Consider the following 20,111-nt stretch of genomic DNA (forward strand, 5'->3'; position numbering starts at 1 on the left):
GCAACAATGAATGAATGGAATTCCAAAATCTCTGTAGATGTTCACAGAAATGAAAAATAAAGAAATTAAATTAAAAAAAAAAAGAGTATTGAAGGGCAACGGACGTCAGGCTGGAGACTAAAGTGCGCCTGATCCAGGCTATAGTCTTTGCAATTACATGCTATCCATCGGCAAGTTAGACAGTGACTAGAGATGATAAGAGTATTGATGCCTTTGAGATGTGGAGCTGGAGAAGAGTGTTGAATATATCATGGACTGCTAGAAGAACAAACAGGTTTGTCTTGGAGAGGGTGAAGCCAGAATGCTCCTTGGAGGCAAGGATTCAGAAGCTTTGTATGACATACTTTGGACATGTTGCAAGGAGGGACTGGTCTTTGGGGAGGGACACCATGTTTGGGAGAGTGGAGGGACAGTGCAGGAGAGGAAGACCCTCGATGACATAGATCGATTCTGTGATTGGGGTGGTGGAAGTGAGTGTGTCAGAGATGGTGAGGTTGGCTCAGGATAGAGCAAGAGTTTAGGGCTTTCGTACAAAGGGTTGCTATGAGTCGCAAACGACTCGATGGCACATAACAACATATATTTTGAAATACGGAGTATTAGCAACTGTCATGTTTTACATACACTTATAAATTACACAATCATGACCGTTAATGCCCTTTTTCAATGATGGCTGAAGCAAAGACTGCAAATTGGTTAAACAGATGTACCAAATTTCTTCTAGGAAAACGTGTTAAAAGTTTCTACAACACTATATTAAAAGGCAACTAAAATTTCTCACTAAGAAAAAGCCTTTTGTGGGAAATAAACCTGCCAATTTAAAGTCTTAAACATTTTCCACATAGGAAAACTCTGTAAGCACGCTTCTTCAGAGTTTTTAAAACCATCAGTGCAGGCAATGTTAAATTATCACAGCTCTGTAGAAAGACAGAGGAGCACTGTACAGAAGACCCTCACATTTGTGGCTCACATATTCCCTGTGGGTTGTGCCAACCCACTCTCTCTCCCGTAATGAGTCTTTGTTTTTACTTAGTCCTACAAGACTGGGGAGAGCACTGCAAAGAGAAGGGGGGAAGGGTAGATGGAATGCAGCTGCAGAATCTGAAACAATGCTGAGTCCATATATTCTATTCCCAGTTAGAATAAAAAGACAAGGGTGGGGGTCAAGGAGAACAGTACCCAGAATAAGCAAGGTAGGGCCAAGTACCTCATAATAGTTCTTAGTCAGCAACACTCTCTGACCCCATCTACTACTCTATAAACCCAAGGCTTTGAACTGGTTCTTTTCAGCTCAGTCCTGGCACATATTTGTAATAATAACCAGAGCAGAAAAAAAAAAATATAAGGATTGATGTCTTGTTAGAAATGTAATCTCTCTTAGGAAGGAAAAGTGGCATGTACAATATATATCAAATCTCTTGATCAGCAGAATCAGAAACAATATTACCTAATTTAAAGATGGTTATGCTAATTTGATTATATGTTACCCTCCATAGTCCTGGCAAGAATCTGGCCTCCTACATCGAGTTCTTGAAAGGGCTTCTGAGTCTCACTCCAGAGTTTCAACCACAATTTTTCCCATTCCAGTATACTCACATTGTACAAATTTGGGCCTGTTCCAATTTTGCTGTGCCAGCCATTACCGAATTTGTTTAAAAGCCCTGACCAAACCCAGAAACCATTCACTTGAGTTAAAAAGCCTTATTTGTTAAAATGCAAACATCTACTAAGGTTAAAACTGACCAGAGTCATTTATATATATTACTTTTATCAGTTTAGCAAGAGAGGAGAGGAAAATGAGCACGCAATAATGAAATTGTGGAGGAGGTCTGATAAAAAGAAGTGGAATCTGGTGAACAGTTCAACACTCACTGCTAAATGAAAGAAAAATCAGTAGGTCAAATCTACCAGCCACTCTGCAGAAAAGCAACCTAGTGATCTACTTTTGTAAAGATTACAGCCTAGGGAATGTTAAGGGGTGTTCTAGTCCATCAACATAGAGCTCGTTATGAGTTTAATTTGACCCAGAAGTTCAAGAAAACAACAAACAAGACATAGGAGATGGGCAGGAAAACTGTTGGGGATATAGGTAGGAAAATTCAGAAAGAGAGGTCCAAGGTTTAAAATAAAAATTGCCTGTCTTAGAATGACATTAGGGCCTAGGCTAACCTAAATAACAAAGAAAACCAGCTGTCAAGCAGTACCAACAAGTGTGTTTGTATTAGGAATTTTAGAACATGGGCAAATATCTTCTTTCAGTCTAATTGGGTAACTAAAACAACAACAACAAAAACTCAACAAAACCTCTGTCCTTTGCTTTGAAGTCTCAACTATGAGAAAAAAGAACTAAGGAAGGAAGTAACTCTAGGATAAGGAGAGAGTTCTACAACTGCCAGTGAAAGACAAGCAGCTCAAATCATACTCTCCTCTCCAAGATCTTGCCTTTGAAGAAATAATCAAAACTGATCTCTCAAATATAGAAACAAAACACTAAAAACTACCTTAAAAAGATATTTTAAAAATTTAGAAAAGCTCTTCTTCCAATTAGGATCCCATTCATAGACACTCAGCTACTCAGAAAGGGGAAAAAGGACTTCATTGTCAAGAGCCATGTAAAAGCAAAGCTCTGACATCCACACACAAATATGCCCTTCAAATTCGTTTTATTCACAACAGATTGAGAAGTGTTCTTAGAATAGAATGATGTAATTTATATCTTGATTCTTACTCTCTTAAATGACAAAGTTTAAAAATTATTTCCTTACATCAATAGATTTGCCTTTTGTAACATAATTAAACAAAAATTCACAAGTATGTAGACTTAAAATAATCAGGATTAAAAGTCTTCCCAAACTTGCATTTTCTCTATCACCTTAAAATTCATGAAAGCAAATGTAATGGCTGAATGTACTGCTTACTTTACTAATAATAGACATTAATAATTGAAATTAAAAAAATAACACTGACTTTATTCCTATAAAGCTTACCACCTATTATACACAAAATAGGTTCATTTTATTAGGTATTATCACTTACTACACTTTTAAATATAGCAATAAGAAAATTTTTTTATCATGTGTGCTGAAAAATTTCATCTTTCTACTTCAACATTTCATTTTCTAGTGTGTGAAAATAAAATTAGGTGCATAAACAGCAAAATTTTGTTAATAGTAGTAATAATCGTATAATTACAACATTCTTAATATTAACACGTTATAGTCATTCAACTTCGGTAAGCTAAATATTATTATAATTCATTAGTGCATAATTTGCTTCAACAAATTGTTTAAAAATAGCAACTAGTGATGATTAGAAAAAGAAAAAAAAGCCATTCTAAATATTGTATAACACACCCATTGGCACTGGGTTGAACCTGGTTGACCCATAATTACCTACAGTGTAGGCAGGGTACTACATCCCCACAGGGATTCTAAGTTTAAAAATATTTATAATAGCATATTGTCACATTTTTCTCCCATGGCATGACTGGTGGATTTGAACTGCTGATTCAGGGAGCAGTTAAATTCTAAACCACTGCACCACAAAGGCACCTCAAATAATACATAAGTTATATCTTAATTTTTTTTATTTTTTTTTTTTTTACAGAAAGGAAGAAAAGATAATTCAAAGATGTCAGAAATTCGCATTTGGTCACAAAGTACATAAAAATAAGAATGACTTATTAAAAGGTACAAGTGATAATATATTTTTCACCTTAACTGTGATTTGAATGAAAGTTTACAGAAAAGTTGGATTTTCATTCATTCATTGTTGCATTTTCCTCCCTTCCTTTACCTTCCTCCTCTCCCAGATAATATATTTTTAAAAGTTAAGTATAACTGCATGTAAAAACATATTATATTATCTTGCTAAATCAGAAGTACTCACCCCTTGAAGTCCTTGAAACTGAATTGAAGGTCGAAAAGGAATTAAATTCTATTAAAAGAAACACACACAAAAAAAACTCAGTTAAAACTTTGGTTACAGTGACATTGAAGTGTTTAACGTTTAAATTCTTTCCATCAGTGCTATACACTATGAAACATACTTTTACTGTTACATGTGTTGAGTCACGACTTATAGACTTATAGTGATCATGTGTACAACATCTCAGTACCCTACTCTAACCTGAGCCAAACTTATTGTCTCTGACACACCTACCCCCACTCATCACTCCAGTCACTGAGTCAATTCATCTCATCAAGGGTCTTCCTCTCCTGTGCTGTCCCTCTGCCCTTCCAAGCATGATGTTCCTCTCCAAGGACTGGTCCCTCATTGTAACATGCCCAAAGTATGTCAGATGAAGCTTCAGGAACCTTGCCTCCAAGGAGCAACCTGATTTCATCCTCCTAGGATGAACCTGTTTGTTCTCCTGGCAGTCCATGGTATGTTCAATATTGTTCTCCAGCACCACAGCTCAAAGGCATAAATTCTCCTATCATGCATGCCTAGTCACTGTCCAGCTTTCTAATACATAGCAAGTAATTGTGAAGACTATGGCCTGGATCAGGTGCAACTTAGTCGCCAGATAATATGGTTGCTCTTCAGTACTCTGGACAAGTCCCTGACAGCAGATTTTCCCAATGCAATTTGTCTTTTGATTTCCTGGCTGGTGGTGTCAAGAGTGTTGATTGTGGAGCCAAGTAAACTGAAGCTGTTAACAATCTCAATATCTTCACCTCTATCATGATGCTACCAGTTGGCCCAGAGGTGACAATCTTTGTTTTCCTGATGTTGAGCTTCTATCCATATTGAAGGCTGCGATCCTTGACCTTCTACAGCAAGCACTTCAGATTTCCCTTAGTTTCAGTAAGCAGGGTTGTGTCATCTGCATAACACAGATTGTTGATGAGTCTTCCTCCAATCCTGATGCCACATTCCTCCTCAGAGAGCCAGCCTTCTGGATGATCTGATATGCATATAGATTGAACAAATATGGAGATTAGACACATCCCTGAAGTATACCCCTCTCGATTTTGAACAATGCTGTGTTTCACAAAAGTACAATCAAGTGTTCTGGTATTTCCATTCTTCTCAAAGTTACGCACAGTTTGTTGTGATCCACACAAATGCTTTTGCGTAGTCAATGAAATACAGATAGACATTCCTCTATCACTCTCTGTTTTGAGCCAAGATCCATCTAACATTAGCTATAATATCCCTAGTACCATGGCCTCTTCTAAATCCAGCCTGCATATCTGGAAGTTCTCTGTTGATATGCTGTTCCAATTATTTCTAGATAATTTTCAGGCTCTTGCTTGCGTGTGATATTAATGATATTGTTCAATAATTTCACACTCTGTCAGGTCGCCTTTTTTTTGGAATGGGGACAAATATGGTTCTCTTCCAGTAAGGTGGCCAGGTAGTTGTCCTCCAGATTTCTTGGCCCAACTTGGTGAGTGCATCCAGGGCAGCATCTGCTGAAATATGTCAGTTGGTATGCTGTCAATTCCTGGGCCCTTGTTTTTTGCCAATTTTATCAGAGGCGCCTGAACGTCTTCCTTCATCACCACAGGTCCTTTCTCATATGTTGTTTTATGAAATTCTTTTGTGTCAGCTAATTTCTTTTGGTACAGTTACCTATCATTATACTAAGATGACTCAATGAACAATATTATATTGTTTAAACTTCTCAAAACTGTAAAATCTAAAACTATCTTGTGAAAGTATAGTCAATCATATTTTTGACACTATCTTATATGAGCATAAAATAATTCAATTTTATAGTAAAAGAGCATAATCTTCCTCAGTTTTTGAATATTTTTTTTAAAAAGCACATTATCAGAGTGAAGAGCTGTTTGGAGGAACTTTTCAAATCTCCCTAACTGAATGCTAGTTACATAAAATTATATTATCAGTCACATTTTACCAGGTTTAGTTTTGGTTAAGGGACAAAGAAAATATCCATTTTCTTAAAAGAGTCTCATTAAAATAACACAATTTCTAGAACATGCTTTGTTTTATTATGCATGCACTTTATACATTTCATACTTCTTATATTTTTTCATAGAGTGGTACATTTAGAAGAATAGGTATGCAGAAATACTTCTGAGATATGACAGACTTGATTATTCTGGACTGCCACAGTAATATCACAATAAAGCAAATCATATAAATTTTTCACTTTCCCAGCATAATAAAAATCATGTTTACACCATACTATAAAATTCTGATGATGTGTGTATGTAGGTGTTGCACTGCTAATACGAAGGTCAGTGATTTAAATCCACGAGCTGTCTGGGGGAGAAAGATGGGTAGTATCTTTCTATAAAAATTTACAATTTAAAAACATGAAGGAGGATCACAATGGGTTGACACTGACTTAACAGTAATACATCTGTTGATTTGGGGTGGTTAATCCCTAATTGTACAGTACTTTATGAAAAGGTTGAAATAGTGTGAGAATTACAAAAATAAAACACAGACAAAGTAAACATATGTTGTTGGAAAATGGCACTGACAGACTTATTTGAAGTAAATTTGCCACAAATTTTCAGTACGTAAACAATACAGTATCTGTGAAACACAAGAAAATGAGGTATAACTCTAAGCGTAAATATATGCTATAATCTCAGGCATAATTTCCCATTTCCTAGTTACTAGTATATTTTCTATGGAAGAGCTCTTCTAAATTGCCAACATAAATTCACAGTTGGTTAATGTTTAGTAATACTTTAACCTGTAAATTATTAGTCACACTTTCATATCCAAATCCAACATACTAAAATAGTAGTTTCTAGTCCTTGTCTCTACCACTACAACAGATATAAGAGTGTCTCTCTCCTCAGCTCTGTATCTAATATTTCCAGTTATTTCCCAATATATTTTTGAGATTTACATTTGCTATCACTTGTTATGCATCAGAGAGCTGGACAATGACTAGGGAGGATAGAAGGATAATTGATCTTTCGAGCTGCAGTGCTGGAGAAGAGTACTGAATATACCACAGACTGCTAAAAAAATGAACAGGTTCATGCCAGAGAAGGTTAAACCAGGTGGCTCCTTGGAGGCAAAGATTCTGAAGCTTCTTCTGACATACCTTGGACATGTTGCAAGGAGGGACCATTCCTTGAAGAAGGACATCATGCTTGCAAGGGTGGAGGAACAGTGCGGGAAAGAAAGACCCTCTATGAGGTGGATTGATTCAGTGACTGGGGTAATCAAGGTAGGTGTGTCGGAGACAGTGAGATTGGCACAGGATAGAGCAGGGCTTAGGGCTGTTGTACATAGGGTCACTATGAGTCGCAGGCGACTTGATGGCACATAACAACAACAACATTTACTATCTATTATTACTTAAAAATGGATAAATAATGTCTTTAAGAAACATTCAATAAATAAAGCTATTTGTCATCCTGTCACCATAAAAAGAACATTTAACAGTGGACTTTTAACAGTGGAAACAAACTACTACTAGGTGAGAAATTAACTTTATAATGTGGGAGAAGTGAGATAAAAAGATACAAAGATAGTACTTTGATTTTTAAAATCCAGTTTTAAGTAATGATTAGTTCTAACTCAGTCTTTTCTGAAAATATTTACTATGATCAACTTCCCATGGAAAAACCTCACCTCAAACCACCTTCTATGCCTAAATCTCTTCCTGGAGAAATGAAAGTATGCTTGAAGAGCTCTGGAGAGTCCCTTTTCATGTGGTAGAAGGTGGGTTCTTGAAATTCAGATAACATAGCCCCCAGGTTTCAGCTTTCACAGTACTATTTCAATCAGTGCCACGTTTTTCAAATCACCTGATCTTGGCTGATTGTACTTCCTTCTTTGTCTCCTTGAAACCAAGAGGGATTTGAAATTCTCTGTCAAGTTCCTCATTTTTACTGGTCAAACAAACATAAGCTTTCCTCACTTTCCAAATGGCTATCATGTCCACTAGTGTTGAGAATACCATGGACTGCTAGGAAAACAAACAGATTCTTCCTGGAAAGGGTTAAACCGGGTGGCTCCTTGGAGGCAAGGATTCTGAGGCTCCATCTAACATACTTTGGACATCTTGTGAGGAGAGACCGGTTCTTGGAGGACATCATGCCTGGGAGGGTGGAGGGACGGCGCAGGAGGGGAAGGCCCTCTATGAGGTGGATTGATTCAGTGACTGGGATAATCGGGATGGGAGTGTGAGAGACAGTGCGATTGGCACAGGACAGAGCAGAGTTTAGGGCTGTTGTACACAGGGTCGCTATGAGTCGCAAGCGACTTGATGGCACATAACAACAACATATGCAGACATAAGAGCAAGTCTCTCAATGTCCTTTCCTCTCTTTTTTCTTGATCCAAACCCTTTTGCGGCCTGCTTTCCCTTCTTCAATTCACATCTCTCCACAAGCTCCTATTTCCTATTTCCTAAAAGGCAAGTTTCATTAGAAACTCTCAATAATGGCAAAATATGGCAAATATTAAACCAACATCCCTTCCCCCTCCAATCAATCTGTCCTGCTTTTCTGGCAATGGTACTTTGCCCTTCATGGTCCTCCAGTCTTGCAAATTTAATGTTAATTTATAATTCCTTTTCCCTAGTCCTCTCTATTCTGTTAGTCAAACAAATGTCACTAGAATCCCAGAATTCTGAATTGAGGAGAGGCCTGGGTGAAAACATAGCTGATAGTTACCCTCACTTCCTCATTTTTCCCTCATAAAACAGAAGTCTCACTACACTAGGCCTAAAACATAACACACAATCTTATTTTTCCTATAAAGTTTTCCTTTTACTACCATGTTTCACTCACATCTGCTTAAGGAAATACAAGAGTACGGGTCCTCATCTCTAATATCAGAATTTAAATTCCAGTTGGGGAGATTATGATAAAAATTAAATGCCAGAAAGTGTTGGCCAAGAATACAGAATATATCATGAGTTGCTAGCAGGAATAAATCAGCCTTAATTATTTTTTTGTTGTTGTTGTTGTTGTTAAGTGAGGACAGTGAGGCTTTAGCTTGCTTACTCGGGGATACATCATCTGGAAAAAGCAGTCTTTAGAAAGGAAACCAATTTCTAGAAAGGTAAAATATAGGATCCTGTGAAGGAGGGAATCCGTGAATGAGATGAATGCCACAATAGCCAAAACAGTGGATTCAAGCACACCAGTGATCATGAAGATGGTGCAGGGCTGGGCAATGCTTCATCCTCCTCTAAGTCTCTATCAGTGGTGGTGGGAACACAGACACCTAACAAAGGCAACTAGAACCACAATGACAACAATAACCATGACAACAATATTACATTGCTAGAATGCTCCTTAGAGGCAGAGATGATAAAGCCCGTCTCATATACTTTGGGCATGTTGCTAGGAAAGGTTATTCCTTAGATAGAAACATCATGCTTAGAAGGGTGAAGGAGAAGCCAAGGAGTAGAAGACCCTCGACCAGGTGGGTTGATATGGTGACTATGGCAATGGGCTTGAGTTGTGAGAATGGCACAGGATAGGACAGTGTTCAGATCAGTTATAAGGGTCACTATGGGTCATGTTCAACCCAAGGGCATCTAACAACAATGACATTACTAAAACTGCTTTATGATTAAATAAATCTATGTTGACTTATGTCCATGAAATATTCCTCCTGTTCTGTTTTTTAAAATGTCCACGGAGTACACAACCTAGTAATATCAAGCTGAAAAACTAATATGAGTATTTTAATGCAATTTCTGATGTGATTTCATTAGATTATGAGATTTCATAAATTTATGAGAGTAAGTTTTCTAAAATTGACTACACACAAAAAAAATAAAGATTTTTTATAAGCATCTTTTGATTATTTAAATATGTTTCATCTACGTAAACTTGAGGGAGCTCTGATGGCCTAGTGGAAAGAAGGTACAATCCTGAAGGCACGTGGTTTAAGGCCACTAGCTGCTACCAGAAAGAAAGATGGACAGTCTTCTCCCTAGGGAAGAAATGCTTCTGAAAACCCACTGGACGGTCAGCGATGGGTCAGTTCCACAACAACTTGTAAACTTGTTTCAAATAAGATTACAGACAAGAAAATCCTATAGAACAATTCTACTCTAACCTATGAGGGCACCATGAGTCACAATTAAAGCAACAAGAGGGCTTGGGTTTGCGACAGAAATAATAAAAGGTAATAATACCATGTTTCCTGGGTACAACCAGTATAAAACATTTCATCTTCCTTTCCTAAAAGCAGTATTATACCATCCTAAGAACTTGCAGTATGGTTTTATCTGAAGTCATTTCATTGTTTGTTCTCTTTAACATCACTCAAAAAATAAACCATGGATGACAGGCTACTTATTATCACTGAAATGAAAACCACTTAGACAGGGAAAGAGAAAGAAAAATCAAAGCCAAAACAGGGATTTGTCTACTTAATCCTGAAGGCAGCAATATGCTTAGAATGATAGCAGGAAGGTAAAATGTAGAGATGCAGTAATCAATCTACCTTAATAATCGGCTTCCTTTTTTGTCCCAAGCTATATTAGAGACAAAAAAGCTAGTTATTAAGCTTCATAAAATCCAGTATCTGGTCTTCTAAATGAATCCAATTTTACACATGGGAGAGATTCCTTTTCTGCAGATTTGGAAAAACTACAGAAAACAGCAAATAATTATTTCATGCTAGTAATTAATAGCATATAAGAAAAAAAAAAGTGAAATATAAGAACAACAGATTGAACCCTGTCATAGCCTGTGCAATGCTCATCATACCTGATACACTCAAACCCATTGCTGCAGTCACTATATCAAACCACCTTGCCAAACATGATGTCCCTTTCCAAAGAATAGACTCTTCTAGCAACATGCCCAAATACATAAGACAAAACTTTGCCATCTTTGCTTCCAACAAGCAATCTGGTTGTCCTTTCTCCAAGACTTAACTGGTTGTTCTTTTAGCAGATCCATGAGATATTCACTGTACTTTTCAACATCACAGCTCAGTTCTTCTCCTGTCATCCTTATTCACTCTCCACCTCTCAGAAGCATGACAAGTGACTGAAAAGAATCAGGGACTAAATCAGGCACATGATTAATCTTCAAACTGATATCATGATTCCTTAATAATTTGTAAAGGTTCCTGGAGACTTTTCCAATGCAATTTATCTCATGACTTCCTGACTCCTGGTACCAAGGGTGTTGATTGTGGATCTAAGTAAGATGAAGATGTTGACAGTTTCAATGTTTTCTCCATCTGCCATGATGTTGCCTATTATAAGTCTAGTGGTGAGAATTTTTGTTTTCTTGGTGTTGAGATATAATTCATATTGAAGGCTGATCTCTGTTCTTTGATCTTCTGCAGCAAGTGCTTCAAGTCCTCCTCACTTTCAGCAAGCAAGGCTGTCTCATCTGCATAAAGCAGATTGTTAATGAGTCTTCCTCCAATTCTGATGCCACATTCTCCTTCAGAGTCCAACTTCTTGAATAATTTGCTCAGAGGACAAGATACAGCTCTGATACATACCTTTTTAGTTTTAAATCATGTAATTAGTGTTCTGCTTTGTTCATGCCACTTGGTCTAGGTATACATTTAGCATAAGCACAATTAAGTGTTCTGGAACTTCCATTCTTCTCAATTTTAGCCATAATTTGTTACAGTTCACACAGTCAAATGCCTTTCCATAGTAAATAAAGCACAAATACTTATTTTTCTGGTATTCTTTGCTTTCAGCCAGGATCCACCTTACATCAGCAATAATATTTCTGGCGTCACAGCCTTTTTTTTCTAAACTCCACTTGAACTTCTGAAAGTTCTCTATGCACTACTCCAGCTATTTTAAATGATCTTCAAGTAGTATTTTCCTTGCTTGCCATATTAATGGTATTGTTCGTTAATGTCCACATTCTGTTGGATAATCTTTCTTGGGAATGGGAACATATAGAGATCTCTTCCAGTCAGTCAGACAGGCAGCTGTCCTCCAAATTTCCTGGCATATACTGGTGAACACATGCAAGGCTTTATCTGTTAGTTGAAAGAAGTAACATGAAAATTGGTATCCCATCGATTCCTGGGACCTTACTTTTTGCCAGTAGCTTCAGTGCAGTGTGAACTTCTTTCTTCATTACCATAGATTCTTCTTTCTTTTTTTATATCACTGACTCTTGATCATATGGTACTTCTTGAAATATTTCAACAATAAGGGCCAAATTTATTACCATAAATGGATTTCAAAGAGGTCTTAAAGGAACACAAGAAGCAAACTATAGTAAACCAGCTAAAGAGTTTTTCTGAACCAATTTTTAAATCAACAATATTCAATACATAATATCTCATTTTCTTTTTTATTAGAAAGAGCTTAATAGGTGATTTATAATTGTATAATAAGTTTATACATAAAATCTAACTGCAATTATATATAAAAATTTGTTTCCTGCAATCATGATCTTTAGAGCAGAGGTATAGGGATAAACAGTAACATCAACTTGGATTGTTGTTGTTATGTGCCATGGAGTTGCTTGTGACTCACATAAACCCTATGTACAATAGCTCTGAATCTTGCCCTATCCTGAGCCATTCTCACTGACTCTGACACACCTATCCTAAATACCCCAGTTACTTGGATTAGAAGACGGCAGTTATTTTAAAAACACAGGAATTTGATAAAATTAAACATCTGAAAAATATTTATGAAAAGGAGTAATTAGAAATCTTGACAAGGAAATTGCAGGATGACACTTAATGTTTTTAAAAGACTATTCTGGCTACTGTATGGAGAACGACTTACATATTTAAGAGGTTTAGATTAGAACACAGTTTAGAGTCCATTGCAGTGTCTTGCAGACAGATGCTGGGATGTGACTGGAATGGTAGTAAGGGATGGAGTAAGATTCTTGATTTTTTGAAGACTGACAAGACTTGCTGAAGGTTCAATTACGTCAAGAAGAGATTAAGACAAATCAAGGATTACCAGCCAATTTCTAGGCAGTTGGGGAAGAATGTGGTCATTTACTAAGTCTGGAAACACTTAGATAAATGCAGGCTTAAGGAGTGAAGTCAAGAGCTATGTTTGTCTATTTTAAGTGTAAGGTAGCTATAAAACACCTCATGAGGAGATAAACTTGGAAAAAGGTTAAAGTTGAAGATAAATATTTGTGAACATTAACAGAGATAGCATTCAAGTCCATAAAACCAAATTAGCTCAGCTGGGCTGAGTAAACAAATAAAGAAAAACAAGTCAGAATCTCTAATATTTAGAGACTAGTCACATAGCAGACCCTTAGAGCAAAAGAGTGAGAGGGAATGGGCAAAGAAGTTGTTGCTGTTGTTGCGTTGTTGATTGCTGTTGAGGTCAACTCATAGTGACTCTAAGAACAAAAGACCAGAGTTTCCAGAGGCATGTGGTTTAGGAAGTGGATGCCACTCCTGTTTCCCAACCTGCTTTACACCTGGGAGCTCCACCAAACACTGTCCACAATGGGAAACCATTATGGCATTTGATATCCCCATGGCATAAGGTTCAACATCATAGCAAACTCAGGTTACCTCATATAGCACATGGACAGAGTGATGTGCAAAGTGGAAGAATGTTCCTCCAGATATAACAGCATGAGTCTCATTTAGCTGTGGTTAAGTGTTGTTGAGTTGAATAAGACTCAGAGTAAACTTTGCACAAAAGACCTGAAATCTGTTCTATAATTAACAGCATTGCTGTACATTAACAGTTTATAGAGTTTATATAGTTTCCAGAGGCTTGTGGTTTAGGAAGTGGATGCCACTCTTGCTTCCCAACATGAGTCAATCTGGAAGCTCATCCAACCACTCTACATAATGAGTAACCATTATGGTATTTGACACTACTATAGAATAGTGGTTCAGCATCACAGCAACTCCAAGTTGTTCAGTACAGCAAAAAGACAAATGATCACAGCGTCTTTAAAAAGAATATTCTTCTAAAATTAATAAATGTGGCGCAAGACCCTGTGGCCCTCGGGCCCTACAAGAATTTAAAGTCAGACCCTCGAGCAGGCCACTCTATCTTTACCCTTATTCTAATGCTTAAAGCCATCCACTTTTGAGGGGAGAAAAGAATAATAACACACAACAAATAGGATCCCAGGAACTTCCATTGCCTGATTGCCACCAAGACGAGACTGCCACTGAGATGTCAGCCAGCCAGCCAACTAAGCAGAGTGGAGGGAGATTCCCCCAAGGTTCCAGGCCTCAGGCCAGCCCACAGACCTACTGCCTCATCAGCTAAGGAATTCATCAGAGACTGACCTCAATATAACGAAAATAAAAAAACTCCACAAGTACAGGATAAATAACATCAGGAAACAGGTAGAAAAGAATTTCATTTAATTGAATCTATAATCAACATCCAGGGAAGGAGCAGTCAAGACTTCAGATGGCCTGATCTGAGTTTGTCAACAACAACAAAATAACCAACTTCATACATGGAAAGGGAAGGAAAAATTACCAAAGAAAAGCAGGAGGCCTCACACTGCCTGATCTCAAAATCTACTCTTACAGCCTGGTAGTCAAAAGCACTTGGAAACGGTATAATCACAAACACACAGACTAATGGAACAGAATTGAGAACCCAGAAGTAAATCCATGCACCTATTGTTAATCTTCACCTAAGGGCAAAAATTCATTAAACAGGGAAGGGATAATCTCCTTAAGAAATGGTGCTGGAAAAACTGGGTATCCATTTGCAGAGAAATGAAAAAGGATCCAGCCTCCACACCATATTAAAAAAATTAACTCAAGATGGATCAAAGACCTAGGAAAATCTAAAACTATAAAGCTCACAGGGGAAAAAATAGGGGCAATCTTAGAACCCTAATTGGGACCATAAATAATGTTTCAAGCATAACTAAAAATTCACAAACAGAAGATCAATTAGATGACTGTGACTTCCTGTGAAATGCTGTATTAGGTAAAGAAATTTTCCCAGATGATTAAAAAGAGAACCTACGGACTAGGAAAATATTTTGGCAATGACATATTTTACAACAAAAAAATTCTCTAGAAGTTATAGAAAATGTCAACATTTCAACAACAAAAAGGCAAAACTGACAAAAAGAACAAAAGGAGGCATTCAGTTACCCAAATAATTTTATGAAGAGATATTCATGATCACTGGTCATTGTTGTGTTGATGTGAACCACAGAGTCAGAGCCCACCCATAGAGACTTTCCAGCAGGTTTTCAGAGGCAGCTAATCATATAGGAGAAGACTGCCCATCCTTCTCCCACAGAGCAGCCGGTGGCCTCAAACCACATGCCTTTGGAATTACAACAGAGTTTCTTGCCATTAGGCCACCTGAGCTCCCACTGGTCATTGCACTTGCAAATTAAAATAATAAAAAAAATATTGTCCAGCAATAATATTAACATTGAAGAAACAAATTTTAAAAACCCCTCCCCCCCAAAATAATCAACCCAATAAATGCAAGTTAGGGTATGGGGAGATAAGAACTCATTTACAATGCTGGCTAGATTGTGAAATGGCACAAATACTATGAAAAATGGCATGATGTTTCCTTAAAAAGCCAAAACAGGGATATCATATAATCCAGCAATCCAACTACTAGGCATCCATTTCAAAAAACTAGGTATCTGTTTGCAGAAAATGAAATAGGATCCATCCTCCACACCATACATGAAAACTATATTACCATACTTCATCATCTTCTTACTTAGACCCACAAAAAATACACTTGGCATCGGAAACCAATAGACCAGGAGATGTATCACATTGGGAGTCTGCAGTCAGAAATTTCTCAATTACTGAGGAACAATGATGTTAGTTTGAGGACTAAGGTGTACCTCATTAGGCCATGATATTTTCAATCAGTTGTTATGCTTTTGAAATCTGGGCAACGAATAAGGATGACAGAAGAAGAATTGCTGTCTTTGACTTGTGGTATTGGAAAAGAGTACTGAATACCCCATGGCTGCCAAAAGAACAAATAGATATGTGTCTTGTAGAAGGTCAAGCAGATTGCTCCTTGGAAGCAAGGATGTCAAGCTTTATCTCACAAACTCTGGGCATGTTGCTAGGAAATGCTATTCCTTGGAGAAGAACACCATGTTTGGAAAGGTAGTGGGACAGTGAAGGAGAGGAAAACTTTCAACTGGATGACACAGTGTCTGTAATAATCGGCTCACGTGTGTCAGAACTTGTGAAGTAGCACAGAGGCCAGGGTTTAAATCTACTATTTATAGGGTTGCTACAAGTCATACTTGACAGCACCTAACAAAAACAACATAATACTATTATGTAGTTATATTCACACTCATGTTTAATGCAGCATTATTCATAATAGCAAGAGCATGGAAACAACCTAACTACCTATCAACAGATAAATGAATAAACAAACTACAGCGTACATACATGGAATATTATACCAGAATAATGATAAATTAATGAAATATCTTACAACATGGATGAACCTGGAAAACATTATGTTGAGTGAAGTAAGTCATTCACAAAAGGTCAAATATCATATGATAACATTGAAATAAAAAGAAAAGATTTATGCACAGAAAGATTCCTTGATGATAACCAAGGGTGGACAGGAAAGCAAGAGGGGAAACAAATCACTAAATTAGTAACAGACATTAACTTGGGTTAAAAGGAAAGCAATACATACAGTCAAATGTTTAACTACCTTGAGGCCTTAGGGCCATAGTCTTGGTGCATATGTAAGCCAAATGGCATTAAAAGATCCATAAAGACAATATTTTTACATCTTAATTTGTTGTTGTTAGGTGTCATCAAGTCAAGCACAACTCATAGCAACCCTATGAAGAATTGAAATGAACCCTGTCCGTTCTTGTGCCATACTCAAGAGTCTCTGAAACACTCAAGGTCATAGCTAATGGTGTCAACCCATCTGGTTGAATGTCTTCTCTTTCACTACCCCTCCAGCTTCCCAAGCATGATGTCCCTCTCCCAGGGAAAGGCCTCTCCTAGCAAAAATACCCAGAGTTTGTGAGATGAAGCATAATCAGTATTGGTCTCCAAGGGGCATTCTGGCCACACCTTCTCCAAGATATAGCTTCATGTTCTTTTTGCACTTCATGGGATCTACAGAATTCTTCTCCAAAACCACATTTCAAAGGCATCAATTCTTCTTCTGTTATCCTTAGTTACTGTCCAGCTCTAATTGCAAGTAATTGAAAAGAGTATGGTCTAAATTGGGTGAGAATCAGAGTCTTAATTTATGAGCAGTCAGTTAAGACACAACTACTGGTTTCTTCCTATCTGGAACAAAGAAGAGTGAGGAAAATTAGACTCCAGGAAAAAATTAGTCCAAAGAACTATTAGCCTACATCAACCAGAACTTCCACTTGATTGAGATCAGAAGAACTAGAAGATACCTAGCTACCAGTACTGACTACTCTGACTAGAATCACAATACAACAAGGTCCTGGAGAGTGTGGAATATCAAACAAACTCAAAATAATAAAAAAAGGGGACAAGATTTACTGTTCTGAGAGAAACTAGTAGAACTCTAGACACTATGACCCTTGGGCATCCTTCAAACCCCAGAAGTGAACTCACTCTTGGGGATCACTGCCAAACAAACAATAGACAGGCCTAATGCAGAGCAATCTATACAGGACCAACAAACAGGGGTAGAATTTGGATAAAAATGAGGTTCAGAAGGCAGAAGGGGGACAGGAGAGATAGTCAAATGTAAATGGGAAACACAGTGAGGAAGAAGAGTACCAACACACTGAAGGGACTGCAACTTATGTCATGAAATAATAGGAAATATTGAATGAAAAAAATTATTTTTAAACTTTTACCCACACTACAGTAAAATGTTCATACTAGAAATTAAATGACATATTGCACTTGATAAATGTGCCACAAAAGATCTCTTTTAAGTGTTAAAAACCAAAAAAAATTTAAAAAAAAAAAAAGTGTTAAAAACCAAGGATGTTTCTTTAAGGATTAAAATATGACCCAAGCCATGGTATTTTCAATTACATCATAAGCATGCAAAAGTTGAAAGAAGAATAAGGAAATGGAAGAAAATTGTGTATCTGAATTATGAATGTAGATTGCCAGGAGAACAAAAAATCTGTATGGGAAGAAGTACACCAGGATGTCCTTAAAAGCAAAGATGCCCAGGTTTCATCTCCTGGGCTTTGTGTTAGGGTCAGAGAGAACAAAGAGAATATGACAACAAACACCTAGGGAAGAAATAGGAGATGAAACAAAGCAGTAGCTAACAGAATCAACCAGTGCATGCCAACAATTGACCCAGTAGGCAAAACACAATGAAGCTGCACCAGAAAGCACACGATTGCAAAAGGCTCAAGTATTCAAATGAAGTCAGGAAGTATGACTATGTAGCTAGAGATTGAGAAGAGGAAGGAGAAATGTATTCTCTTCTTCTGAGATAAATCTGTTCTCATTCTTTTGAGTGTCTCTTACTTAAAAGAAGCCTTTTTTAAAAAAAAACAAATAAATAATCTTTCTACCTGTGTTGTATGTTCTTTCTCCACTTTCATTACCTTCATATTGGGATGTAATCAAGCCTACTAAATTGTGCACCAACACATAACAACAACAATGTATCAGGGCTGGGAAATAGCTGGTACTCTAACACCTTGGGCTTGATCTCAAGGGGTGCCCGTATCTAGAGAAAAATCAGATGTTTGGTAGATTAGATGATCAATGAAAAGGGAGAAGTTCTTCCTGAGGATGAACAGAAAGTGGCTGCAATGATGGGATCAAAAGCAGCCATGACTATGAGGATGGTCAAGAGAGGCTAGTGTTTTCATTCTTCTGTAAGCAGGGTCGCTATGACTTGGAACCAATTCAGCAACAACATTTTAACTTCTCGCAAAACATCAACAAACTCCCCCCCCCAAAAAAAATCAACAAACTCCCACATTTTCATAGAAATTAAAGTCAAAGGAATACAAGCATTATAGCACTGTTTTAATCTAACCACAGATACTCAAATATATCTACGAGTTATGATTGGCTTGATGATACCTAACAACAATAACCACCTGTAAAGGAGATCTGTTAGTTTGTTAGGTGTTTGACTCCAAATGGAAAAGAAAGAGGGGGTTACCTCCCATAAAGAATCACGGCCTTGGAAACTGGATGAAAGGTTGCTATGAGTCAGAATCAACTCCCCGACACTGAATCTGGGTTTTTGGGTTGAATTACCTGTAAGTCTTTTGATTTTTAAACAAAAAAAACAAAAACTAAGGAAATATTCAAATATTCACTATCCCACACTCTTTTAAGTGCTTCTGATTCCCCTTATTCTATAAGGTGATAGTTCATAGCCTCACATGGGGGAAATTATGATTCAGCTCTCCACCTTTAAAATCTGTTGCTAAAACCTGTTAATGGTTTCCAGTTCTAATGTCTTCCACCAGCATAGTACTTCAGACAATAACTATCTTTTGCCTTAACCATATATTCATAACTTGTGATCTGCTTTTCACATTCACCTAATATTCATTCTGTAGAGAGGCCAGAATAATAATAAAGCACAGCTCAAATAATTCTTATATTATAGCTCAAACCACATTATCATTTTATTTTTTCACTCATGTCCCTAGTGTTGAAAGAATAAGTCTCAAACTTCTTAGTAAGGTAATCCAACTGCTCTGACCTGCCTTTCTTCTCTTAAATATGACTGTGTGCTGCTATACTCCTGGCTAGGTGGAACAAGGTGTTAACTGTGTTTCTCAGAGCCTGTACTAATTTTTCTATAGGTATCCTTTCTTGCCTTGATCATTCCATTTCCTCTGCCAAAGATGTCTCATCCAGTCTCTGTTAAAATTCTTACAATCATTTAATGATCTTTCCTAGATTTGATGAATAGAATAGGATTCTCAATAAAGAGAATTAACTATGCTGTCTTATAATTCAGTTACTAACAAAGCCAGGAGCCAAATGCTCAGACTATAGAGTTCAATTCAAGGTGTTAATCTGATTCATGTATCTTTAAGGAGCTTATAGACTAATTAATAAGATACTCTCTCTTCTTTTATCCTGTATTAAATAGGAGGCATGAAGAAGCTAGGTTAGGCTTTGTTGGCAGAGTATTAGTGAATGCCACGAAACCAGTTCTTCCTGAAGATTTAACATGGCTTTCAAGAACTGTAACGCCACATGAAACTACAGACAAATAGAGAAAAAATAAGAGAGTGAGAGACAGAGAAAGA

At 37.2% G+C, this 20,111-nt stretch overlaps 1 protein-coding gene across 1 annotated transcript in view; it reads right to left on the minus strand.

Annotated features, from left to right (window-relative positions):
- The window catches only part of ELL2 (elongation factor, RNA polymerase II, 2), an 85,133-nt gene that overhangs the window by 56,556 nt on the left and 8,466 nt on the right, over positions 1–20,111 (minus strand). The window contains exon 2 of the mRNA XM_006885374.1: positions 3,889–3,936. Within this exon, the coding sequence (XP_006885436.1) occupies positions 3,889–3,936 (48 nt within the window). The remainder of the gene's footprint in view (positions 1–3,888; positions 3,937–20,111) is intronic.

Source organism: Elephantulus edwardii, unplaced genomic scaffold (assembly GCF_000299155.1).
Source record: "Elephantulus edwardii isolate Elephantulus edwardi_28Jun2011 unplaced genomic scaffold, EleEdw1.0 scaffold00043, whole genome shotgun sequence".
Taxonomy (NCBI): domain Eukaryota; kingdom Metazoa; phylum Chordata; class Mammalia; order Macroscelidea; family Macroscelididae; genus Elephantulus; species Elephantulus edwardii.